This window comes from Acinonyx jubatus, chromosome C2, assembly GCF_027475565.1.
Source record: "Acinonyx jubatus isolate Ajub_Pintada_27869175 chromosome C2, VMU_Ajub_asm_v1.0, whole genome shotgun sequence".
In the NCBI taxonomy this organism is placed as follows: Eukaryota; Metazoa; Chordata; class Mammalia; order Carnivora; family Felidae; genus Acinonyx; species Acinonyx jubatus.
This window is the reverse complement of record NC_069384.1, coordinates 107,274,587-107,302,494: the sequence shown is the minus strand read 5'-3', so window position 1 is coordinate 107,302,494 and position 27,908 is coordinate 107,274,587. Positions and strand designations below refer to the sequence as shown.

General features: G+C 36.6%; 1 protein-coding gene across 3 annotated transcripts; it reads right to left on the bottom strand.

The window, feature by feature from the left end:
- Positions 1 to 170: 170 nt before the first annotated feature.
- SLC33A1 (solute carrier family 33 member 1) lies at positions 171 to 26,755 on the bottom strand. Of its 3 annotated transcripts, XM_015066028.3 has the most exons (7): positions 25,370 to 26,747; positions 13,030 to 13,220; positions 7,585 to 7,769; positions 7,194 to 7,311; positions 4,404 to 4,619; positions 3,136 to 3,331; positions 171 to 1,794 (listed from the first exon to the last, which is right to left on the bottom strand). In XM_015066028.3, exons 1-6 carry the CDS (start codon positions 26,142 to 26,144, stop codon positions 3,164 to 3,166), a joined length of 1,653 nt encoding a protein of 550 aa, XP_014921514.2. In that variant the 5' UTR covers positions 26,145 to 26,747; the 3' UTR covers positions 171 to 1,794; positions 3,136 to 3,163. The 3 variants fall into 3 exon arrangements, with proteins under 3 accessions (XP_014921514.2, XP_053077253.1, XP_026917359.1); XM_053221278.1 differs by having other exon boundaries at positions 1,501 to 3,331; XM_027061558.2 differs by lacking the exons at positions 7,194 to 7,311; positions 13,030 to 13,220 and having other exon boundaries at positions 1,501 to 3,331; positions 25,370 to 26,755.
- Between the last annotated feature and the right edge of the window lie 1,153 nt (positions 26,756 to 27,908).

Here is a 27,908-nt window from a genome sequence, read left to right as displayed (position 1 = left end):
GGTCTATAACTGGTATTTAAAATCTGCTAAGAGAAAAATCAAATAATTATGCCTTGCTATTCACCAAAGACATTGGTTAAAAAGAGTCTCACTAGTACAATGCACTCTATCACCTTTCTTCTGTAATGAAAATATATTAATCCTGGTTAAAATGGAATCATTTTTTAACATTTATTTTCTTTCTCTAATACTAAGGTAAAATACATTTTGGAAATATGCATGGAATGTCCCCAACAAATTGGTTCTGTATTTTTAGCAGAGTCTGTGTTATAGTTTTATTCATTCTTTCAACCACATGAGAAAACATGATCCCCCCAAAATACAAAACACAAGTCTGGTCCTATGTTATATTAAATTATGATTAAATATTATCTCAGCCATTTAATATAAAACAACATACTTTTTGGGTATCTGTTAACAGGGCAAATAGAAATTATCCATAGGAAAAAAAGGTTAAATTACTAGGAAATATCTTTTCTTAGGGTTATATTTACCCTCATATCCCTCCCCTACCAGTAATCCCTTCAAGTTCACTACTATAAATGCAGACATTTTCTAGTTTTCATCATAGATTTTTCTTTTAACATTGTTTTTGGGATGCTTTAAACAATTAGTTTCAAAACTATTATTTCAAATTTATGTTTACAATTCAAAGTCAGTTCACATTCAATAAGGCATAGCTTTTACAATTTTTTGGATCACAGAGCATTTAAGATTTTAACAAGAGCTCTCTTCAGAAAGACAAAAAATTACGTATCCAGTTTTGCTAGAAATTCAGGGGTTCCAAGACCCCACTGACACGTGTTTAGGATAAAAATCCTTGTAATAAAGGAATTAAATCAAACAATAGGTTTACGTCTCAAAAGTTTAATGTTAAAAAAACAGATGAATCAGTTTTAGGTGCTGAACAATTTTTTTTATGATTAATCAGGCAAAATTAATTGCAAAGGAAGGAAGTTTTGGTTTTAATTTTAGCTAATCTTACCAGATTTATAAGAATATTAGCTAGTAAATATATAATATATTAACTGGAAAAGTTAATGTTCATACTTGTGGGCAGAGTTTATCAGATCTATCAGTAAAGAAAAAGATATGGAAAAATAGGTAGTATTTTTCTAATACTACCAATTTAACATCAACAGATCCTCAGATTCAAGTAGATCATTTATAAGATGCCATCAGTGATCAATGTATACAACCTAGTTGCACATAGCTATTAAGAAGTCATTTTTTGGTATGCATTACAAGCATGTACCCAAATAACCAAACAACTATAATCCAAAATAACTGTTCATTTCTAGAGCAAATGCAATAGCTTTCACCTTAAAGGCTTAAACTTAAATATATTTTAATACTTCAAGTCATTAAAGATTTGTCGACTTCAAAGTATGTTTGAAAGTATGTAAATTTTAGGAATGGGTAAGAAATGAAAGGTAATTATGGCAATGTGACCTTATTAATCCAACAATTAAAAAGTAAAATACATTTCACATTTGAGAGTTAAGTGGGTTTTTTTCTTTATTCAAGTAAACATTTTGGTTGTAATACATGATAATGGACAACCCATGTGACAAAGTATGGTAGACTATGGTTTGGTGTAGACTCCTTGTTTCTAGGATGTTTTTCCAGGTGATTCTTCAGGATCTGGCATCGATGCCCAACACAGGCTTTCCAATGGCAATGCATGAGTTCTAGAGGTCACTGCCTCTATCTTTCTTCAGATGCTGAGTGCCATTTTCTCCCACCCATTTTTATCCTCCATTACTTATAAAAAAACCCACTCTAAAATTCAACCTATGTTATAAAATTAACAAAATCAAAAATTAGTATTTTCCCACAAACACAAAATTAAGTAAAACTCAATCTTTCTTTTTCTATAACTTTGGAAGGATTTACATAATCTCTAGAGTCAGAGTAATACACAACACAAAATATGCAAAGAACCTTATTACTGGGTATACATAATATGTTGGGAGTTGCTAACGTATTCAAAAGCATAATTCTCCTGGGATACCAATCCTCCACTGGAAATTACAGTTTACAAACAGTTTTGTTTTCATAAGTGGAAATACAGTACCATATTTCATATAAATTGTGAGGTGTTTTCTCACTAGTAAAGTGCTTAATTGAGAAACCATCTTCCACAACACGATTTAACTTGTCAAAGGCACAAAATGTCTTTGTCTCTCTAAAGCATTAGTCTTTAAAATTATGGTTAAATTACTCATTTACATTTTACTTAATCGGAAAGCTTTACTGTTTTTTTTTTCCTCTCAGTAATAAAAAAAATTGCTTGAAGAAAAACATTTTTTATTTTCAAAACTTTGCCATGAACATACATACAACACTAAATTGGATCCCTTCATGAGCTGTCTGTATGCCATGAAGCACTTATGACAAAAAACATATGTAAGCTTTAGGGTAAAAGTTAACACAGAATCAAAATAGCTTCCAAAAAAAGGGGAACAGGGGAATCATTAAATTAAAAATCATAGCTTTCATTTTATAAAAAATAGTTTGAATAATCTTCTTATAAATCTTTAACGCTTACAAAAGCAGTAAATACATTTAAGAGTCTTTTTAACACAGATTCATTAGTACAATGTGGTTATAGTCAGAAGAATAACAACTAAAAAGGCATTTCAGTAGTCTACATTCTCTTCTCAGCAAACTCCACATAGAATTTAACCAATTTGCAATTCAAAGTAAGATTTAACTGCCAACAAGGCCAGACTAGTTGTAATTAGTACCTGGATATCAAGCTTTGTTCTATTTAATATATTTTACCAAAATTTTAAATATAGCTCAATGATAGGTACTGATAACAATACTTGACTGCATGGTTGTCACCCATGACTACTGCACTGCAGGTTAAAACATACTTTGGTCAGTAAATTAAAAAGATATAAATCAAATAACAAGGCCAGAAAACTTGTTTTAGAACCAATGTCCTGACCTTAAGTAAACTTTAAATACATTGACAAGGCAAGGAAAATATAATCAACTATACAGAGAGGTCTCTATTTTTTAATCATTTGGCATTTTATATTAATAATTTCTGTGTTTAAAATAACATTTTATACTCCTGTACACTGATTATCATAGCTGTCTGAATTAAAATGAAACTGCAGTTACCTTCCTAGAATGTCCAGTAGTGAATGCATTAGTTGCTTCTTTTGCACTTCCATGAAGATGGTCCTTCATCCTGTAATTTTTTCAGTTTTGGACCAAGAAAGAACCACCAACAAAATCCAATAAAAACACAAATGATGGATTCTACATAATAACCATCCAGTGCTGTAACACATGAGCCACCGAGTTTTTTGCAAAGCTGCAAAAATAAAATTATAATAAATATTCCACAGTTTCAAAATGGAAGTATTCAGCAATTTAGATGTTTCTACTTTGTAATTTAAGAGATTAACAAAAAATATTTTTTAAGTATTGTTTATTATTGTCTATTTTTAAAAATTTTTCTTAATGTTTATTTATTTTTGAGAGAGAGAGAGAGAGAGAGTGAGTGAGTGAGGGGCAGAGAGAGGGAGACGCAGAATCTGAAACAGGCTCCAGGCTCTGAGCTGTCAGCACAGAGCCACATACAGGGCTCGAACTCAAGAACCATGATGGGTGGCTCCCCTTATTTTTTTTTTATTATTATATTTTAAAGAATCCAATGTGGGGCTCTCATGACCTGGAGATCAAGAGTCACAGGCTCTACCCTTCAAAATATACTTTAAAAAAAAACAATTTTTTTTAACATTTATTCATTTTTGAGAGACAGAGTATAAGTGGGGGAGGAGCAGAGAAAGAGGGAGATACAGATCTGAAGCAGGCTCCAAGCTCTCAGCTGTCAGCACAGAGCCTGACATGGGGCTTGAACTCACAAACTGTGAGATTATGACCTGAGCCTAAGTTGTTTGCTTAACTGACTGAGCCACCAAGACACCCCCAGACATAATTTTTTTAAAAGACATAGTACCTTAGAGGCAAAATAAGAAAATATCTTTCTTTTTTCTTTTTTTAAGATTTTATTTATTTTTTAAAGTTTTATTTTATTTATTTTGAAAGAGAGAGAAAGCGTGAGCAGGTGAGTGGGGAGAGAGAGAGAGAATCCCAAGCAGGTTATACACTGCCAGCACAGAGCCCAATGGTGCAGCTCAAACTCAAGAACCGTGAGATCATGACCTGGGCCAAAACCAAGAGTCAGATGCTTAACCAACTGAGCCACCGAGGCAACCCTAAGATTTTATTTTTTAAAGTAATCTCTACACCCAATGTGCAGCACAAACTTAAAACCCTGAGATAAAGAGTTACGTGCTCCATGGACTGAGCCAGTCAGACACCCCTGAAAATCAATTATCTTAATATTGGCTTAATTTTATCTATAGTTACAAAATACTTACCTCAACAGCATCAGGTGTTCGACAATTCTGGTTTGATGCTCCTACACACTCTTTCACTGTAAGGGGGTCTACCAGCCAAAGAGCTACTGTAGAAGGCCAGTTTCCTCCCAGATTGGACACAGTGTTTAAAAGGGTCATATATGTTCCTCCAATAAGTGGATCACTAACCTTTGCATTGAAAGCCATTATGGAAACATACATGCTATACAATGTAACCTACAAGGAAAATATAAAACATCTTTAGCATAATCAGACCTTATAAAACTACGGTCTGAATTAAGAACATCAAAATCACAAACCTAAAAGTTAATTTTCATGACCCTTATTAAACTCAAATCAACAAAGATTTATTTAGTACCCACTATAGGGCAGGTCAGACCATGGCAATAAAAAGATGAATAAGACAACAGTCTGTCTGTGCCCTTGAAGAACTTGTTCTAGGCTGGGAAAATAAGAAATAAATAATTATGATGAAATACAGTAAGTAAGTAGAAGTACACACTTTGTGCTACTGGGGACCAAATAAATGAGATATTAATTCTACAATAAGTAGTCTACTTACTAATTCTACTTATTAATAGTCTACTTATTAATTCTACAATAAGTAGTCAAGGAAGGTGCAATAGAGAAAATGACAGATAGGGTGCCATCCAAGGATACATATGGCAATTAGCAAAACCCCATGTTTGTACTGTTTCTAAATACATCATATATACATATACATATATATATATATACTTATATATATATATACATATATATACACATATATATACATATATATATACATATATATATACACATATATATATACGTATATATATATATAAGTATACTTACATGTATACTACACATGTAAGCAAATATCCAAAGGAACATGAATATATAATTATATACATACATATGTATATAATTTTATTTTATATCCATGAAAGAAAAATGACATTACAAAACTCATGAGAGAAACTAAAGAGAAAAATCTCCTTAAGAGGCAAGAATTAACCCTCCATTTAGGAACATGGAAACAAACCATGTTTCCAAAACTGCATTCCTTCGAATACTGCTTCATGGGATGTTCATAGAAAAAGGAGTTCTAAAGACAAATAAGACGGAAAACACTAAGTTTCACAAAAAATAAATAGGTCTCTTTCACTATAGTCCTCTGAAAGCCTTTAGGATATAAACGCCCTAAGGTCAGGGATATGCACTGTTATATTTTAGTGCTTAGAATGGTTCCTGGCATGGAATAGGTGTCCGATTAATATTTGTTGAAAGAATGATTAAGATGCTACATAAAAAAAGGTTATGTCATGTATCATTTATTTCTCAAATTTACGTGGCATTGTACTGTTTTTCCCAGAAAGCATCCGGCTGTCTGAACAATCAACAAGACTTTAGAAATTTTTTTTTATGAAATCCAAAGCCAAACAAATGATTTTGGATTACTTCACTGTAGTTTTCCTTTACTTCCACAGAGAGTGAAACATTTACTAAGCTAAAGTACTACTTTAATTTTAATGTTTTATTTATTTTTGAGAGAGAGAGACATAGTTTGAGTGGGGGAGGGGCAGAGAGAGAGGGAGACACAGAATCTGAAGCAGGTTGCAGGCTCTGAGCTGTCAGCACAGAGCCTGACTCGGGCTCGAGCTCACGAACCATGAGATCATGACCTGAGTTGAAGTGGGACGCTTAACCGCTTAACTGACTGAGCCACCCAGGTGCTCCTTAAAGTATTTCTTTAAACATACAGTTATTTATTTTTACAGTTATTATTTTACAGTTGTTATTTTACAGTTATTATTTAAACATACAGTTATTTGGGGTGCCAAAATCCAACTTTTGATTTTGACTCAAGTCATGATCTCACAGTTTGTGAGTTTGAGCCCTGCGCTGGGCTCTGCACTGGCAGCATGGAGCCTGCTTGGGATTCTTTCTCTCTTTCCCTCTCTCTCTCTGCCCCTCCCCTGCTAGCAAACACACACACTCTCTCTCTCTCTCTCTCAAAATAAGTAAATGAACATTAAAAAAATTTTTAATAAATAACTAAAAATAAACATACAGTTAGTTGGACAGATCCATTATGGAGTTCTCCTAAATGAACTGTATGTAAAAAATTATTGAGATAACTTGGTAGCCATAATTTTAGGTGTTAGTTAAAAAACAAGTGAAGAATTTATAGATACAACTTTCAAAGAATTTAAACTAGGTTCCAGAGAAAAATGCAAAGTGACTCTTAAATATACATTGGTAATAACTGCAGTCAAGTCCCAAAGTTTACTGCTGGGAGTCTACAGTTTAGTGATGGCAAAACATACCTAATAAAGAAAGAGAAAGCATATTAACACACAACTTCCAACATCACAAAGAGTCAGTCATAACTTTCAATACAGAATCTAAACTGAAAACCTGGGATCTCTAGCTCAGTAGCCATCATTTCTCAGTACTTTCAGAAAGAAAAGGCATGTGGAATAGAAGAAATAAAGAACCCAAGTTTACACACGGACTGGGGGATACTTAGCAAGGGTAGAATTACTGGCTTTGGAATAAATTCTGTAATGTAACAAACACTGGTTGAATGGACAAAAAAAATGAGGAAGAAACTTTCTACAAACAGAGCTCAATAAATCAAAAGCCACTAGGTTTAAAGTTCATTGTTAAATAATTTCTTCAGTGTCAGATTCATGGTTCGGTCTTAAAATTTATCATCATTATTTCAAGGCAACTGTAGAAAAATGTCTTCTTTATTTGCCAAAAACAGTTTACTTCCTGAGAAAACCACGGCAAACTTACCTGATGTAACGCGTAACTCAGCAGCACTATGATATAGTAATATACAGGGAATCCTCCTTGATGCTCGACTTTGGGAGTCCACCAAACTAGTAGAGCATATTCTAATCCAAGCAATAATCTATAGACAAAGAAAGACACATGGAGTTTACTTCCATTAACGTTAAAAAATAGTAACAAAAACAGAAATCTGTATGCTTACTATGTGAAAGAAGCCTGCTATCTAAAACTTGTTAAGAAGTTAAAAAGAGATAAAAGTGCATATAAATGATATTGCAGTTAAAGACGTTTTTCAAGTCTTTTTCATATATACTTTACACAAGGGCATTAATGATACTGACGAATATTACTCATTTAACCTTTCTTACATAGTTAGGTTTTATTTCATTGTTACCTGTAGGGCATGGCTTTGTAAAATATGTTTAGTGGCTGGGGACCTGCAGTGTATTTGCTGATAATCAGAGGTAATATTATCTGCAAAGGAACCATTGGAACTGCCAATAAGGCTAAATGTTCTTTGGGTACTCCCTCTTCTACCAATTTCAGTCCTGTTACTGCATCTGCTGCTGAAAAACCAATCTGCAATATAAAAACAAAAAGTATTTTAATTTGTAACTTACAAAATATTTTTCCCCAAGCATATGTAAGTTCTCCGAGACCTCAATGTCATTACTGATTTACAAGAAAATAGATTATTCTATCTGGTACAACAATCAAATTATGGAAGGCACACTTTGTCCTGTGGTCTACTAACAATATTTGGTGAAAACAACTGAAAATTCAGCACTTCTAGGAAATGCAGATGCTTGTAATTACTATTAAATTTCAAAAACTTTAATGTCTTAAAATAAACAACGTTCAAACCCAAACTTACTGATCTCTATGTTTTAAGTTTAAAAAAAAAAGCTTTTAATTGACTCCAAATAAAATCTGGCTAAAATGAAGAATCACTGGGGCACCTGGGTGGCTCAGTTGGTTAAGTGTCCAACTCTTCGTTTTGGCTCAGGTCATGATCTCATGGTTCATGGGTTCAAGCCCCATGTTGGGAACTGCACTGACAGCACAGAACCTATTTGGAATTCTCTCTCTCTCTCTCTCTCTCTCTCTCTCTCTCTCTCTGTCCTTACCCCACTCATGCTCTCTCTCTCTCTCAAATAAACTTAAAAAAATTTTTTAATAAAAATATATAAAATGAAGCATCACTGCCAAACAAATACATTTTGATGATTTCTGACTAATAATAAAATTTCCAAAAATATTTAACATTTCAAAAGTAATTCCAAGAAAATATTATACTTGAAGGGCTAAATGAGAGGGAAGAAAAATTATAGATTAATTTTTAAAAAAGCAAAAACCAAAAAACCAAAAAAAAAAGCAAAAACAAACAGAGTAAGAATGCTAAAAGTAGTGAGTAAAAGTTTGGGGTGAAATAAGATATTTAGAGAGTCTCAAAGTATCTCTTCATAAATTATTTTTTAATTACAAAAAGAAAAATAGTAACTTTACAATGGGTTATCTGAGTAATCAAAGTTAATAACGGTTAATGGGATAAAGGGACATGATAAGGCTCCTGATGTAATTCTCTGAAGTCATCAATATTTGCATAACATGAACCTCAATATGAAGAAACATCAGTCACACATAAATGGAATGCCATTCTACAGAATAATTGGCCTGTATGCTCTAAAAATATCAGGTCATGAAGGACAAAGAAAGGCTGATGCCAACTAAATCCACTGTGTGATCTGGACTGGAGCCCTGACCAGGAAAAGTAAAGTTATACAGGCTGTTATTGGGACAACTGGTGAAATTTGGATATAGATTGTGATTAGATAATAGTATTATATCAATTTCAAATTTCTTCCTTTTTATTTATTTTTAATTTTTTTAAGTTTATTTATTTATTTTGAGAGAGACAGAGAATCAGTGGGGGAGGGGCAGAAACAGAGGGGGACAGGGGATCCAAAAAGGCTCTGTGTTGACAGCAGAGAGCCTGATACGGGGCTCAAACTCACGAACCGTGAAATCATGACCTGAGCCCAAGTTGGATGCTTAACCAACTGAGCCACCCAGGCACCCTAAACTTTTTAAATTTTTAATTAAGTTGTGGCTTGGAAGAGAAAACCTTTGTTCTTAGGAAATACATACTCAAGGCATTTATGGATAAAGGGGCACATAATATGTACAAATTAATATTTCAGAAGAAATATATGATAGAGCACAAATCTAAAGAATACAGAAAGTGGAATTAAATGTTAACAATTAGAGGATTTGAGTAACGATATATGGGAAGTCTTTCAACTATATAAACAAATTTTCAGTAAGTGTGAATCAATACTAAAAAACTTTTTTTTTATTAGTTTTCTTTATTTTTGAGAGGCAGAGAGAGACAGAGCACGTGTGGGGGAGGGGCAGAGAGGGAGACACAGAATCCGAAGCAGGCTCCAGCCTCTGAGCTGTCAACACAGAGCCTGATGCAGGGCCCAAACTCACAAACCGTGAGATTATGACCTGAGCCGAAGTCAGACACTCAACCAACTGAGCCACCCAGGCGCCCCCTAAAAAACATTTTTAAAGGAATTATAATAGTATGCACTTTAACTTCTTGGAATGGAGCCAAAGGGCAAATTTCACCATGGAAGAATTAAAGGTCAAAGAAATTTCACTTAACTCCAGAAAAGGATTTCACTATTTCACCCAGTCTTTGTAAATATTAGATATACAAACTAACTTCAACATTTACTCTATCTTAAAAGTGCTATAGTAGGAGACATTTGTAGTACAAATATCTAACAAAACACCCAGCATATATAAAACTTCTACAAATTTAAAGAAGAAGGTAGCTCTGGATATTCAAATGGCCAATAACCATATATAAAGATGCTCAGCTTCTTTAGTCATCAGAGAAATGCAAATTATAACCAAAATGGGATTCCACTACACACCCACCAGAAAGGCTAGATTTGAAAGGACAAAATATGTCTTCTCAAGGCTGTGAAGCAACTGGAACTCTCTTACACCACTGGCAATATGGAAAAGTGGAAACAACCACTTCAGAAAACTGTTTGGCAGTATATACTAAAGCATTTCTCGTGACCCCACAATTCTATTCCTAGGTATTTACCTATCATAAATGTGCATCCGTGTTCACCAAAAGTAATGTATATTTTTTATGAATATTCATATTTTATTTTTATTTTTAATAAAAATACAGTCCAAAAGTAGAAATAACTACGGTCCAAAAGTAGAAATAACTAAATATTTGGTGATAGAATGGATAAATAAATTGTAGCATATTTATATAGTGGAATATTATAAACAACGAGATGAACAAACTGTTGCGATAAATAGCAATACGGATAAATTATACAAATATCACATTAAGTGGAAGAATTCAGAAGCCAGACATAATACATATGGGATATTCCAATGATTATAAAACTCAAAAGCAGAGAAAACTATCCTAAGACATTAAAAGTTAGAAGAGGTGTTACTTTTGGTCAGGTTTACTTTAAAAGCGGGACATAAGGGGCGCCTGGGTGGCTCAGTCGGTTATGCGTCTGACTTCTGCTCAGGTCATGATCTCACGGTTCGAGAGTATGAGCCCCAGGTCGGGGTCTATGCTGACAGCTCAGGGCCTGGAGCCTGCTTCTGATTCTGTGTCTCCCTCCCCTCAGCTCCTCCCCTGCTCACACTCTGTCTCTTTCTCAAAATAAATAAAGATTAAAAAAAAAAGTTTTTTTAAAAAATAAAAGGGGGACATAAGATTCTTATACATTGCTGGCAACAGTATAACTATAATCTTTTAAAAAGCAATTTAGCAATCATATTCACTGATCCACTAATTGCCTATTTAAGAATCTACTGAAAGGAAATATTCAGAATGTATATGCACAAAAATATTCACTAGTGCATTTTTATAATTAAAAAACGTAAGCAAATTAGGGGCACCTGGGTGGTTCAGTCAGTTCAGTGCCTGACTTGGGCTCAGGGCACGATCTCACAGTTCGTGAGTTTGAGGCCCACATTGGGCTCTCTGCTGTCAGCACAGAACCCACTCTGAATCCCCCTCTCTCTCTGCCCCTCCCCTGCTTGCGATCTCTCAAAAATAAACATTTTAAAAAAATTAAAGTAAAATAAGCAAATTAAATGTACAACAGAAAAATGAGTAAATTGCAGCAAATCGATATACTATAACAATTACATAGGTATAAAAAAGTATGTTTTCAAAATAAATGTTTTTAAATTTTTTTTAATGTTTATTTTTGAGAGAGACAGAGCATGAGTGGGAAAGGGCAGAGAGAGAGGGAGACACAGAATCCAAAGCAGGCTCCAGGCTCTGAGTGGTCAACACAGAGCCTGACACAGGACTCGACCTCATGAACCATGAGATCATGACCTGAGCCGAAGTCGGAAGCTTAACCAACTGAGCCACCCAGGCACCCCTCAAAAATTATTTAATGATAAGGAACATGGAGTAATAAGACAAAAATGAGATAAAAATTATATATTATATGATCCAATTCCTTTTATTTACATGCATATTTGTGTGTATATATATATATATATATATACACACATCTATATTATTAATTTGTTGATTATAACATTAATTATATTTACATATGTAAAGTATACACACATGGAAAAAAGAGTGCTGGAAGAAAATATACCAAAGTGTTACCAATGATTATCTCTAAATGATGTAATTAGATAATATCTTCCTTGAACTTTTCATTATTTCCTAAAGTTGAATCTTAAGTTTAAACTTCCCAATGTTTCCTTAAAATGTAACCCTCCCTATTAGGTTACATTTCCTTAAAATGTAACCCTCACTATTTCAAAAACAATGAGGCTCCAGATTTTACTTCAGGAGTGTCAAAAGACACCTATAAACTGTTTATGTAGATAGCTTTAAATATGTAATATGAAACTCCTATAACTGATTTCAGATTCAAGGAATATTAATTCTAACACTACCAATATTTCACTATAACAAAATATACTTACCTTTCCTCTAGCATAATATCTTTAAAAAATGTTTTTGGACTATAAAATTAGCACATCTTAATACAGAAAACATAAAGAATAAAATAAAAGTCACCAAAATGCCCATTTATTTATGGTATATTTCTTTCCAACATTAAAAAAAATAAGTCAACTGATTTTTAAATAGATTTCTAATGCTTATATATTTCCATATCTTTGTAGATCACATTCTATGTAAATAATTATAATACTTTTGATACTAAATGTATGTTCATTGTAACAGTAGTGAACTATTATTTTTTTCAAGGCATTCATTTCCATACCAAGCAATAATATCATTCATTAGATAAAATTTCACATTTATTAGAAGTATTTCTTTTTTTTTTTTTTTTAATTTTTTTTTTCAACGTTTATTTATTTTTGGGACAGAGAGAGACAGAGCATGAACGGGGAAGGGGCAGAGAGAGAGGAAGACAGAGAATCGGAAACAGGCTCCAGGCTCTGAGCCATCAGCCCAGAGCCTGACGCGGGGCTCGAACTCACGGACCGCGAGATCGTGACCTGGCTGAAGTCGGACGCTCAACCGACTGCGCCACCCAGGCGCCCCTATTAGAAGTATTTCAAATTGGCATAATTCTTTTCAAGATCCCAAGAGAGTTAGCTTACTTTGAAATTACATTTGATATCATCACACCTTTTAAAACAAATTTAATAAACAGAAAATACTGCTTTATATTGTTAAATTCTAATAGTAGCAGGAAGGGACTTACGATATGAAAAGGCAAAGGAAATATTCCATGATATTGGTAATTCTAGCAGAGTGGTAAATTTTGCTCTATAAATCTCTTACCTTTGCAGTTAGAATCAGAAGGCAAAAGGTCAGAACTGCTGGCATTTTTATAATTGCAAAAAGCAGCTTGTAAGTATCTGTGATCCCTTGAGTTTCTTCTTTTCCTACTGATACTTCTTTGTTTTCTTTTTTCAGAAGGGCAACTAGAGTTGTTGTTATCAAAAATACAGTTCCCCAGAAAAAAAGGAAATCTGAAATTAAAAAGTTAAAATCTATTAACTTTTTTTGTTTATTTTTAAGAGAGAGAGAGAGAGAGACAGAGTGTGAGCATGGGAGGGGCAGAGAGAAAGGAGACACAGAATAAGCACAGGTTCCAGGCTTTTGAGTTGTCAGCACAGAGCCCCATGCGGGGCTCAAACTCATAATTCATGAGACCGTGAAGTGAGCTGGTTGGACGCTCAACTGGCACCCCTGTTAACTAACTTTTGAACTGACATATCTGCGTTGATACCAAATAATTCTGTATACAACTTTACTTCAATTAAGTGGGGTTTTTTTTTAATATTTATTTTTGAGAGAGAGACAGAGACAAAGCACAAATGGGAGAGGAGCAGAGTGAGAGGGAGACAAAGAATCTGAAGCAGGCTCCAGGCCCTGAACTGTCTGCAGAGCCAGACACAGGGCTCAAACTCATGAACCGTGAGATCATGACCTGAGCTAAAGTCAGACGCTCAACCGACTGAGGCACCCAGGAGCCCCAACAATTAAATGTTTAAAAAAAACAAAAACAAAAACAAAAACAATACTTAGGTGTTCAAGGCAACAAACATATCAAGCATAGCAGATAAACAGTCCTGGCTCTGTTGAACATATATTATATAGACAAAATAAACAGCGATGTCTAACAAGGAAAAAGAAATGGAATGCAGATATTTGTGGGCTGAATGAAACCAAAGTCTATCATGTCATTTTCTTCAAGGAAAGTGTGAGCTAGGGGTGACCGATGATTTTCGTATACCATATGATCCATCAGTCATACTTATTTTTTCTAAGTTTTTTTGTTTATTTATTTAATCTCTACACCCAACGTGGGGCTCAAACTCACAACCCTTAGATCGAGTTGTATGCTTTTCCACATAAGTCATACTTAAGCACAGAAGCCATTTCAGTTCTTTATTGAATTGTGACAACTTAGACAACAGATGCTCATTTACATTTTCCAACTTTTATTTTTAAACTTTCTAATGTTTTTATCTGTTTAGGAAAATAGGCTTCAATAGTGTGATACAGAAGGAACTTCCTCATTACTTGTACATGCACAATGGGGACAAATGAAGAGTACTGTTTGGGTTGTTTCAGTGAGAGACAGCTGGGCAATTAGCCATTTTTTTTTTTTTTTAACAAATTAAGCACAGGGAATGAATAATTTCTGGAAGCTTCTGCATAATAATTAAAAGTAATAGTAGTATTAGAGGCACCATTTATTAAGTACCCATGTGTCACAAATGTGCTAAGCATTTTACCTGTGTATCTTTTTTTAAATTTTTTTAAATGTTTAATTATTTTTGAGAGAGACAGAGACAGAGTGCAAGTGGGGTAGAGGCAAAGAGACAGAGAGAGAGACAGAGAGAGAGAAAGAGAGAGAGAGAGAATCTGAAGTAGGCTCCAGTCTTTGGGCTGTCAGCACAGAGCCCAATGTGGGGCTCGAACTTACTGACCATGAGTTCAAGACCTGAGCCTGAAGTCGGAAGCTTCACCGACTGAGCCACCCAGGCACCCCAGGCATATAGAATTATCTGTTTAGACCAATTTCACCTTACCATTTTTTTAAAGATTTATTTATTATTTAAATTCATTTTTGAGAGAGAGAAAGACAGCGAGCAGGGGAGGGGCAGAGGGAGAGAGTGAGAGAGAGAATCCCAAGCAGGCTCTGCACTGACAGTGTGGAACCAGTGGGGCTCAAACTTACAACTCTAAGATCAAGAGTCTCCTGCTCTACTGACTAAGCCACCCAGGCGTCCCTCACCCTATTACTTAAATGCTTCTTTCTTTGTTATCTCATTTGATTTTCACAGCAAACATGTGAGACAAGCAAAGCAGGTATTATTATTATGTGGGTACACATGAGGAAAAGAAGCTCAGAATATTTAAATCTTTGCCAAAGCTCAAATAATTAAGAGGCAGAATTTGAACCTAAATCTTCTGAATTGGAGTTTCATACTCTTTGAATTATTTCACACTGCCTGCACAAAGATTTTTTTTTAAAGTTAATGTTGAAATAAGAATCCACTAGAATTGGCTAATTATTCAGTCTCCACAATGCTATTCAAATTATGCAAATTAAAGAAACTAAGTCTTTAAACATACATGGAAATTTGTTTTTTGGAGTCAATTCTTTTTTCCACCATGAGAAATTTACAATTAATTTTAGATGTTAAAAGAAAAATATGAAACATTCTTAAACACAAAGGTATCCATTTTATTTATTTTTTCTAATGTTTTTTATTTATTTTTGACAAAGAGAGAGAGAGACAGAGCACAAGTGGGGGATGGGCAGAGAGGGATCACAGAATCTGAAGCAGGCTCCAGGCTGCGAGCTGTTAGTACACAGCCTGACATGGGGCTCGAACTCGAGAACCACAAGATCATGACCTGAGTGTAAGTTGGACGCTTAACCTACTGAGCCACCCAGGCCCCCCAGATAAGATTATTTCTAATTTCTTTGTGCTCTCTAAATAAAATAACAGTACATAGAAAGGAGGAAGTAGTGAGAACATATCATTTCAGAGCCCTAATTCAAAGGCTTTCCCAATAGCTCACATGGAGAGAAGAATGAAGCCAACAGCTCAGAAAAAGAGGCTTAGCCACTGCCAGAAAATATATTAAGTTTTATGAACATAATTACCATAAATAGTAATTATCATTAGGCTACAGGCTATTATTTATTAACATTGCTTTGATGCTAGAGAACATCCATAGAGTGATATTGCAAAGATATTGTTACCAAAAATAATCTAAATATTTCATTACTGAAATTTCATTCATATATATGTGTGTGTGTGTATGATTAAGATATCAAAGCTGATGTTCATATTTCATAAACATGACTTTTGGGCAAAGACCTATAGGACAAACAAAATATTCTGAAGTGGCCACTAAATCTTATCTAGTATTCCCATAAATGCAAAATTTAAGAGCTTGTGCCAATTCACCAGTAACCAAGAAGGATATAAATACCTACCACATAAGTGCCTACTATGCCAAAGCAAAACATAGGAGAGTGCAATACATCTTAAAGTCGCTCTCCAAGAAAAGTAGTATTATTCTCACTTAAAAAAAAATTTTTTTTTTTAATGTTTGTCTTTACTTTTGAGACAGAGAGAGATAGAGCATGAGCAGGGGAGATGCAGAGAAAGAGGGAGACACAGAATCAGAAGCAGGCTTCAGGCTCTGAGCTGTCAGCAAAGAGCCTGACGCAGGACTAGAACTCGTCTACTGCGAGATCTTGACCTGAGCCAAGTCGGACGCTCAACCGACTGAGCCACCCAGGTGCCCCTTATTCTCACTTGATACACAATGAAACAGGATCGCAGTCCACAAAGTGCCAGAGGTGGGTCTAAACTAGATCTGATTCTACAGCAATAATATCTCTCATTTTACTACCCAGATGCTCAGATACACCTATCTACAGCAATTAGGCTCTTTCATATCAATCAGATATGCCTGAGAAGATACCATTTTAGGTCCATGAAGTCTGGAACATAGATTCTTCAGTATACTCCTTTAATCTGGCTACTTGTATTCCCCGTCCTCACTTCCAATCTCCCCATATGGCAGTATGGCAAAGGGTATGCAAAGCCAGAGAATAAATAAACATGGTACATCTTCCTAAATAATTCATTTTACTCAACAGTTTAGAGGGAAGCCTTTTTTTTTGTTTGTTTTTGAGAGAAAGAGAGAGAAAGTGGAGAAGGGGCAGAGAGAGAAAGGGACAGAGGATTCTGAAGGGGGGCTCTGTGCTGACAGGCTGACAGCCACGAGCCCAATGTGGGGTCGAACCCACAAACTGTGAGATCATGCCCTGAGCTGAATTCAGATGCTCAATCGCCTGAGCCACCTAGGCGCCCCTAAAGGAAAGCCTTTTTAATGAAAAAACAAAAACAAACAAACAAAAAAAAACAAAAAAAAAACCAGGGATGGCAAAATTTCTAAGAATTTTTGAGATAAAATATCAGACTTCAAAAGCTTTTACATTTTCAAGGCTTTGGACTAGGTCCCCAGACAATTTAGGACTAGGTGTAGATTCACTCTGCCACCATCAGAAGAAATAGAAGAATTAAGTAGCATTGTCTGATACAACCATCCTTGTCTCAGATGAGATTCTCTCTCCAACTCTCATACTATGGAAGTTAACTTAAGTCCTTCAGAAGTCAGTGACAGGAAAGCAAAACTTCAACTTTGTTCTAAATGTCAGGCCTTCCTTTCACCTTCTTGCTTTTGGCACAGCTCTCTATTTCACACGTTAGAGCATGATGGGACTACAGACACCCATTATCCAGTCCAATGCTCTCATTTTCACAGAGCAGGAAACTGAAATAGAAATAGTGTATTTGGCCCTGGGTCACCACCTGATTCTTAGCGGAAACTGACCTTTCTATGCCACAAATCTCTCTCTGAAACATTTGCTCAAAATATCCATGCTGTCGTAGAGCCCTCCCAGAAAATATTATTTGATTATACAATATAGTCATATCTGATTTGGGGATTAGGCTTTTTAAAAGACAGCAATGTAATGCAAAACTCAAAATACAAAGCGGATTTTGAAACCTTCCTAATCCCTTAGTTTTCCTAACCCCTTAGGAAAATGAAGCCATGTTTGAGATCACATACCTTTTCATTAACTCCAGCATTAGATTTTCCTCTGGGGTAGAAGAGATTGTTTCTTCAATCAAGCATTGGATTAAGCAGCTATCTTGCTATTTTGAGCCATCTTGTCCCAACATTTGGGCTCAAACTCAGCCCAAGGTTCAAGGCTGAGGCTGAGAAGCCAATAGATTCAATGCTCCCATCTCATGCTAACTCTGGGCCTCTATCACTGAATGGATGGAAGTGAATCACTCTTTTAATTTTTTAAAATATGTTCTGGTCAGGCACAAAATCTATTTTACACATATACATATACCTCTACTCTGATGCTATGATAGGTTCTTGCATTCAGCTTTTGTTTAACCTATATCTTGACACCCGTAAATCATTTTTTGTAAGCTGAATTTAGACATTTATAAAACAGTAGACAACAAACATTCCAAACTACCACATGAGATGCAGAGTACATTCGAATAGCTTAAATTAAAAATAATGATAACATCAAATGCTGACAAGGATAGAGAAACAGAATCATTCATATATTTCTGGTAGGAAGACAAAATGGTGTATCCATGCCAATCTGGAAAAAAATTTGACACTTTCTTTCGAAATAAAAATGGACTTACCAGAAACCCGTGTTTGCATACTCGGGCATTCAACTCAGAGTAATGAAGACTTATTTTCACATAAAAATAGCCCCGAACTGGAAACTACTCAAATCCCCTTCAATGGATGAGTGGTGAAATAAACCATGGTATGTCTAACAAATGGAATACTTCTCACCGATAAAAAGCAACAGATCACTGATACACGCACCAATCTGGATGAACCTCAAAGAAATTATGCTAAGTGAAGAGAGCTAATCTCCAAAGAACAAGTATCAAATGATTTCATTTGCATAACATTTCTGAAATAACATAGTTATAAAGATGGAAAACAGATTAGTAGCTTCCAGGGGTTAGGGATGGAGAGGAGGAAATGGGTATAGCTATAAACAGGCAACACAAAGGAGTCTTGTGATGGTATATTTGAGTATCTTCATTGTGGTGATGGTGGTTATGCAAGGCTACACATGATGAAATTACACAGAGCTACTCACGTGCACACACATAAAAGCAAACACAAATGAGTACATGTATAATTGGTAAAATCTGAATAGTGGTATGGATTGCACCAATGTCAATTTCTTGGTTTTGAGATTGTACTGTAGTTATGTAAGATGTTAATGGAAGAGGCTAGGGAAGGGTGCATGGGATTTCCTTAAACATTTCTTTGCAACCTACTGTGAATCTATAATTATTTTAAAATTAAAAATTTTTTTTAATTAATGGGAAATTTAAGAACACAAAGATTCTTTCTTTTTTGTTTTTTTAAGGAAGCAAAAATTATAAAACTGGGGTAGGAATAAGAAATATAGGTCTCAAATGCAAGATAATATAAAGCAATCAAAAAAGTCTTTAGGTATGTTGAAATCACTTATTCTGTAGTTTTAATTGATCACCATTGGACTTCAGCCAGTAAGGACTGTGTTCAAAAGTGAAGGGAAAGAATGAAATTTAAAAAATAATAATAATAGAAAACACCAAACCAAGGAATAGAAATGGTGGAAGGTAACTAATATCTTGCTTTTTGAATATGTACCCCATTCTTTAAAGTTACAGCATGCACACTCATGTATAAATGTTATTCTTGTGACCTCCTATACTAATATAGTATATACAATGTAAAATGAAAAGCCGAAATTAAAGGATATGAATTTTTTAAAAGAATGAAATTAAAGAACATGTACAGAGGTACCTGCCTGGCTCATTTGGTAGAGCATGTGACTCTTGATTTCAGGGTTGTGAGTTTGAGTCCCACATTGGGTGTAGAGATTACTTAAAAACAAAATCATTAAAAAAAAACTAAAGAAAGATCATGTATAAAATGCCAGATTTACCCAAGATTGTGTCTTTAAAAAACAAACAAAAAACCAGGTGAAATAGGGGGCTTTATATATATATATTTTTTTCATTTTCTAGGAAAAGAACATCTTTTATAAGGTAAGTCTCTTTTGCTTTCTCAAATTATACTTTTCAGGAACACTAAATGAAGGTAGGAAACTGCCAGTAATTAGTGAGGTTCTATGATTCTTTCATTAATAAATTTATAGTAAAGACTAATTCAATTGGTCTCTACATAAATTTCAATAAAATCAGAAGTGAAATTCAGAGTAAAATATATACCAAATAAAATCAAATATTTTTCTGGTTTAGAGTGTATTTTGTAAATTGACTTTTCCATACAAAATCAATCCCAGAATTCTTTACTGAACAAAAAAAGCACAGCTTTGCCTTGTTTTAAAAAGAAAAAAGGCTCTTAAGACCTTTCTGGGGTGTGGGCTCCAGTTTTTAATATCTAATCCCTCCTGATTCTACTATCTCCAGTGTTCCTCCACTTATGTCACTTTATTACTAGCATCCTAACATTTGAAAATAAGTTCAAATCTGCTCAATTTGTGTGTATGGAGATGTATGATCCATCAGATTTATGGACGTGTTCCATTCAAGGCAAAAAGGGACTAATCTCAAGGATTTTATTTTATGTTTTTACTTCTTATATTACTTTTTAATTTTTTTAATGCTTATTTATTTTTGAAAAGAGAGAGACAGAGTGCGAGCAGGGAAGGGCAGAGAGATAGGGACACAGAGAATCTGAAGCAGGCTCCAGGCCCTGAGCTATCTGCACAGAGCCCAACGTGGGACTTGAAACTCTCGAACCATGAGATCTGTGACCTGAGCCGAAGTCCAATGCCTTAATGGACTGAGCCACCCAGGTGCCCATAAATATTACTTTTTAAATGATTATACAGTAAACCTAAAATTTTTTGGTGTATAGTTCTATAAACTTTAATGCACGTATAAACTTTAAATCACTACCACCATAATCAAGATATGGAACATTTCTATCACTCCCCAAAACTCCCTCATGCTGTCACTCACTTATAGTCACCTTTTCCTCACCCACCATCCCTAGCAACTGCCTATCTGTTCTCCGCCTCCACAGTTTTATCTTTTGAAAATGCAGGAAAATATTTTAAGTCTAGATATATACGCTAAAGAATGTACTACAGCCTATTTAAAAATAACTGGTCTATCTAGAAATGGGTCAGTTGGTCCTGTCCACATTCTAAATAGCATTTCTAGTCACACAAAATATATTAATGAGTCCTGTTTCAGAAAGCAAAGAAATTTGTCACTAAGTAAGAATTAATTGGTCCTACTCACTTCTAGTTCAAAGGAGTATCTTACAAATACTGTTTTAACTATATTCATTGCCAGTTTGATTAGTTTTCTTTCAGCATCATTTTTTTCAAAACATTTCCTTTTTTTTTTCTGATTGACTCCTCTGAGCATACCTACCTATAGACAAACCAATCCATAAGCTCTAAATGAGTTTAGCTCTCTTCTCCAGTATCAGACTAATCTGCTTCCTGCCCAAACTCAAATACCTTGCTCCCTATCCCAATCACTTCTTCTATTCATTGTTGTTACCACTGCTTCTAGAGGAATGGGTTGCAACTACCAGTTCACAGATTGGATCTGGCCTAAAGACACAATTCATATGAATCTAATTAATCATTTTTTAAATGACAAAATAAAAAAGGGATTTCTAGTTTCTCTGAACACTGATAAGATCCAGCAATTGTAGGATCCTATTGCCACAAGACAAGAGTTTATTGAAATTGAAACTTGCATCTTTACATGGGCATGAGTTTTTCAGGTTACCACTCTCCCCTCCAAACCGTACATCCTGTACCAACTCACTTGATTCACTTCCACTGTCCATCATTTTGGTTTGTAAATTCCCATTACAAATTCCCTGGGAGCAGAGAATTTCCAGGTCTTATTCATCAAATTTTAACACCTATCATATTGCTAGCACCAAATAGGCACTGAGTGAATAAATGCTACACGTTACTTAAAAAAACAAAAAAATTTTAATCTGTCATTTCTAGACCATCAGACGTTCCAGAAGAGGGCTGATTGGGCTGATGTTTTTAGACATCAGCAGTCAGAGTGCTACTTTTCTCTAGTAGAAGAGCCCAATCAGCACAAATTGTATTTAGGTTTTAAGGTTTTTCCTGAGGTTTCTTCCTAGTTTCCTAACAACTATAAGAAAGACACTAGTTAAGTCTTTTGTAAAAGAAAGTGTGGATACTCTGCTTTACACGATTTGGCTTTCAAGTTTCCTAAGAATGCTCTATGTTCAGATAGTGGGGGGAATCCTGTATCTCTACCTCCAACTAGGCGCTTGACCTAGTTTCTTTATCTATAGGAATGAATTGAGATGGTAACTAGATTTACTGTGAACACTGTGTAGTACGTACAAAAATTGAATTATGCTGTACACCTGAAACTAATATTATTATATAACAATTTTACGTCAATTAAAAATATCAGTTTCCACAAATACAAATCAGAATCTAAATTACAAAAAAAAAAAAAAGAAAGAGAAGAAATTGAAATATACAATCTTTTCAAGTCATAAAACTATGTTCCAATCCCCGTGTTTTTCTGGGTTACTTTCATCATCTGTTCTAACTTAAAAGGATGTCTCTTTTGGATCCCCAAAATCCTTGAAAACCAAACAGGGCAGGACAGTAAAAGCTCACTTCTGAGTTCAGGACTGCCTTGGATCCCTGAAGGGGCCAAAAAGCCAACCTCTGCATAATCAAGTCTTTGTTTCCAAAGGATTCCATTCTCATCTTATCCTTCATGTTCTAAATTTATTATTTAGATTGCTGCTTGCTAAATGGCAAAAACTGGATTTTCTCAATATATTCCATTTCTATTTATCTGTAACTCAAAACAAAGTCTTAATCAGAGAATGTATTTTAAAATTCTAAAAAATAATTATGCCTCCTTGTAATTATCTGATTTTTCTAAACATCTGCCTCAGTGTTTGGCTCTTCTTTTAATAGCTAAGCAATTTTATTTCCTTCAGGATTCCTTCTATGCTCTTAAAATTCCAAAAAAACACATTTTTTTTAGTTATACTGCTACTACATTCCAGAAAGATCAAAACTATAAATATGATATGTACAATAATAAAAAAGTGAATGAAAACTCCTCAACTCTTAACACTTTAACTCTTAACTGTTTGAACTAAACACAGTCGTCTACTACAGACAGAAAACGTTAAATTAAAAAGTAAGCGGGGCGCCTGGGTGGCTCAGGTCATGGTCTCGCGGTCCCTGAGCTCGAGCCCCGCGTCGGGCTCTGTGCTGACCACTCAGAGCCTGGAGCCTGTTTCAGATTCTGTGTCTCCCTCTCTCTCTGACCCTCCCCCATTCATGCTCTGTCTCTCTCTGTCTCAAAAATAAATAAACGTTAAAAAAAATTAAAAAAAAAAAAAGTAAGCTATTTTTACAATTTCCTGGATATCAAAGTTCAAATTCCACAGAACAAACCGCTATTCAAAATAACAAATCAGTGTAAATAAAAAATCCAATGGCAGCACAATTCTGATCTTCCCATTGGGGAAGAGTTGTGGCCAAGAAAAGATAAAATTAACATGGCTCCTGAATGCATAATGGCATTCCTGGAATGATGTTTTATCAACCACTCTTATACTTAAAAGCACTAATTTGCCTAGTTAGTAATTTATTTTCCACAGCCTCTAAAATCTTGATTTCTCTTCTGAGGCTTTTCCATGTTAAGTAACACATCATTTCATTAGTCCTTCCTGGTGACATGAACAGTCCCAGTACCAAATGAAATGATGCACAAAAAGCAGTAAGGTGCTAATACAATAGACTCATAAAGTATTTCTAGGCAGAGAATTATCCAGAGAGCAGAAGCGGGACTCCAGAATGCTTGGAGACAAATCTGTTTAAGCTCAAAGCAATATCTCTCAACCATTTTTCGCCTCAAACCAACTAAGAAAAAGTATAATGATCATTTCATCAGTAGTAGTAGCTCACTCGCAAATTGAGGAGGTAGAAAGGGGGTCCCTGGGGCACCTGGTTGGCTCAGTCTGTTAGGTGTCCAGCTTCAGCTCAGGTCATAATCTCAAGGTTTGTGACTTCAAGCCCCACGTCAGGCTCTGTGCTGACAGCTCAGAGCCTGGAACCTGCTTCAGATTCTAGGTCTCCCTCTCTCTGCCCCTCCCCCTGCTCACACTCTGTCTAAATAAATAAATAAATACATGTTAAAAAAAAAAGAAAAGGGGGTCCTTTATAGGGCCTATAGGTACAGAGGGAGTGTGTAAGATTTCAAGAGATGAGTAGTGCAGTTGTGAATCCCTCCATCCTCCACACTCCCTAAATTTATTACACAACCCTTACACTTCCCTCACCACACAACTACCCCTGACATTTCCACTGTTAGGAATCCCTAAGTTAGTACTGGGAAGATGAGAGAAAGTTTAACTGCTTAAATCTCAAGAGAATCTCTGAAATCCGTCATCATTACCAGAATGAGGAATTCTGGTAATACCATATTCCTGATGTTGGTTATTCCTACTATTGATAATTTTACTTCTGTTTCCTAATTGTTAGGACAGCTTTAAAAAAAAAAATGAAAGAGAAAAGAAAAGAAAAGAAAAGAAAAGAAAAGAAAAGAAAAGAAAAGAAAAGAAAAGAAAAAGAAAAAGAAAAGAAAACTTTCCAGGGACATGTATTTTACTCATGAAGAAATAGGGAAATTTTGTAGAACTTACACAAAATTGCTTACTGAATAAACTTCAAACTCTTATTAGCAATTCAAAAAAAAAAATCTTACTAATTAGGTCACAACTTTTCTCTCATCTCCCAAACCCAGTCTCCACACCTGGTGTTGTGCATTCCAGAATTCCACTTATCCACCTCATGGAAGCTTATAATTCAACAGGGTCAACTGTTAAGCTGCAGTTTGAATCCTGACTCTCACACGCAGTTAGTGGCTGGCAACCCTGAGCTCCCCTTAAATGTTCACTTCTCCCATCTCTGTGGGTTGGACTCTGCTTAATTCACAGGAGGCCCTCAGAACTCTGTCACTCAGCCAACTCATTAATGATGAATAAATTAACCCTATTCTATTCACCAGAAGGCTAGAAGAGGGCTCTTGGTATAAGAGTAGAGGCAGAAATGAACCAGAAAGCAAGGAACTAGAAATCTCAATCCAACAAAAGAGAAAAGGGAAATGTGAACCACAGGAATCAGGCTGGATTCATGCCTTCACACTAGCCAAACTTTAAAAAAAATGTGCATCTGTGTGTTAGTCAAGTGTCAGCAGCTCCCTAGGCTTGAGAGTTTTGTTTGCCATTACACAACAATGTTATTGGATGAGCTACCTCTCCCTGCTCATTGCCCAGTATTCATCAATTATGACTGCTCTGATGTAGTCATTCTGGCTCAAGCTCATTTTAGTAGAAAACTTAACCTCGGGTAATCTCCCCCCAAATCATCTCCAGTAAATTAAATTATGAGATTCCCTCCAACGTCACACCCTCTGTCAAAAGGATTCGTAAACGTAAAATAATCCTCACCGCGTAATAGTTTTAAATACACTACCTGAAAGAGTAACGATTCCCCTGGGTTGAGGCTGAAAGCGCAAATATTTGTTACAAAAGTCGGCAGACTCAAGGGCCAAAAACAAAACATTGCCCAAAAAGTAGCCCGCTGTCTGGCCCACTGAATTGCAAGTGGAAGCATAACCCACGTTTTCCCGGGATAACATAGTTAACGCCCAACCATCCACAGCGATGTCCTGAGTGGCGGCCAGGAATTCAAACAAAAAGAATGTCACAGTGAGAGCAATCACATCGGGGGTTCTGCCATCAGTGTTCCCGAGCAAATGGTCCACCTGAGTGGACAAATATATCATGAACAGTCCCAGTATATACTGTGTAGGGACAAGCCAAGATTTGCGACGACCAAAGTTCCTAAAGTAAACTGCATCAACCAACGGGGCCCAGAGCAATTTGAGACTGAAGGGCCAAAAGACGAAACTGAAGAAAGCTTGATCTGTATAGCTAACATTTTTGCTCTGCAAAATGAGTGGGATGCTTCCTGCCAGGCCCAGTGGAATGCCCTGAAGCACGTAAAGAAAAAGCAACAGCAAAATGCTGCTTAATTCCGCCCGGCAGCTCCGTGGGGGTTTTGAGAAGTCACCAGTGCCGGTATCCCGCAAAAGAGCTTCTTTGTCCCCTTCCCCACCCACCAATTCCGGGTGGCTGTCCTCCCAGCCGCCTGGCGGCAGAGGACCGCTCTTCATATCCAGAGAGTGGTTGAAAGTCCCTGGGCGTCGTTGCCGACTGTTGTCCTTGTGGGAGATGGTGGGTGACATATCAGAGACGATGCAAAGCCCCGTCTGTGGGGTGCCGGGACTGAGCGTCTTGGATCCTCCTAGCCCCGGGTCCAAGGCTGTCGCTCTGGACCAGGGCCTCGATGGTTCAGGGAGGAGGACAGAGCGAGGGGCGATAAGGGCACTTCTTACAGTGGCCCCGAGTACTGAACCCAGGAGCCAGTCCCCTGGCTGGAGACCCAGGCGATGCCCAGGTAGGTGGCCCTCGCAACGGCGTCAAGGTGCCTGAAGGAGTCCCCCCGGCATCCGCGCCGGGCTCGAGGCTGGAGGAGAGGGCCGTGGTGCCACGATGGAAACGGGCCCTTAGCTTCAGCGAGACCGAACGGCCAGGCTCCCGACCCACCTCCAGTTCTCGCCGCCACCACTGCAGCTGACAGCACTTTCTCTACAGGACTCCAGCGAGATCAGGTAACTTCCTGCGTTGAGCCTCAGGAAATGGTCCTAGGCTCAAATGAGTCCTGTCCCCGCCTCCAGAGCAAGCCGATCAGGGCATGCTCCCGAGACCGAGTTCGGAAACAGCCATTAGTAGGAACCCGGAACTCAGGCGATCGGGACCTCATGGGAGGATTAACGCTGGAGCACTTTGAGGCCTGGGCGGGGCGCAGCGCGCGCTCTGCTCTGTGAGCGCATGCGGCCGTCTGGAAAGCGTGGGCCTCGGTCATTGGGCCCGCGCGGCCACGTGAGTGAGGGCTGGTTGAGCCAGGCCTGCGCAGGCTGCCTCTGAAGTTGCCGCGGTTGCGCTGGGGCTTGTAATTAGGGGGGGAAAGGCAATGCCCAAGCTTTGGGCCGGTAGTTGTGTGGGGTCCTTGCTTTTGTGGGCTAGACAGAAACGGGTGGAGAACGGCTGAAGTTTACGAATGTCTTTATCAGCAGGCAAGGGTGCCCCAAAAAGGGTAATAAAAGGCCTGGCTAATGGAGAAGTTCGTGCCTGCATATTTATGGAATTATTGAAACTGCTCAGAGGTGCTAGGTTTCTCTGTACTGCGTTTCTTCCAGTGCAGTGGAGGAAATGTAGTGGAACGGGGGCCGAATAATTAATTCGTTACATTGGGCAGGTTGGAATTATAAGATTCCATAACATCTTCCTTAATTTTGAGGGACCTAAAAGGTCTTATAAGAGCCAAATATTAAAATTTTGTTTCATGCTAACTCACTATGCATGCATTATTGAAATGATAAGGGAAAATAACCTTAGGGAACCAATAGCATTATTTGTAACGCATTGAAAATGCCTATAAAATTTTACATAAAATATTTACTTATGGTACATATTGTTTTCAATTGGGCAACTAATACTAAAAACAAAAATAACCTGTACTTTAAAAAAACGTACCTGGGGCGCCTGGGTGGCTCAGTCGGTTGAGCGGCTGACTTCAGTGCAGGTCATGATTTCGCGGTCAGTGAGTTCGAGCCCCGTCTCGGGCTGTGTGCTGACAGCTCAGAGCCTGGAGACTGTTTCAGATTCTGTGTCTCCCTCTCTCTGACCCTCCTCCGTTCATGCTCTGTCTCTCTCTGTCTCAAAAATAAACAACAACAACAAAAAAAACCTAACCTCAAGCCATCTAAAAGATAAAACATGTTATTGCCCACCTCTCCCAAATATAGTTAAATGTTGCAATAACTTCTCCATCTCAAGATTATTTTGTTGTTGTTGTTTATTTATTTTGAGAGAGAGGGAGAGAGAATTCCAGGCAGGCTTGCACTGTCAGCGCAGTCCCATGCAGCGCCTGAATTCTCACGCACCCT

Bases quoted from the DNA above. Each gene is read 5' to 3' on its own strand.
- SLC33A1 (XM_015066028.3), bottom strand. From the start codon at position 26,144: ATGTCACCCACCATCTCCCACAAGGACAACAGTCGGCAACGACGCCCA. The intron at 13,221-25,369 runs GTAGTGTATTTA...TTTTAATTTCAG, and splicing joins GGGAATCGTTACTCTTTCAG to ATTTCCTTTTTTTCTGGGGA. The intron at 7,770-13,029 runs GTAAGAGATTTA...TTTATATTGCAG, and splicing joins TTCTGATTCTAACTGCAAAG to ATTGGTTTTTCAGCAGCAGA.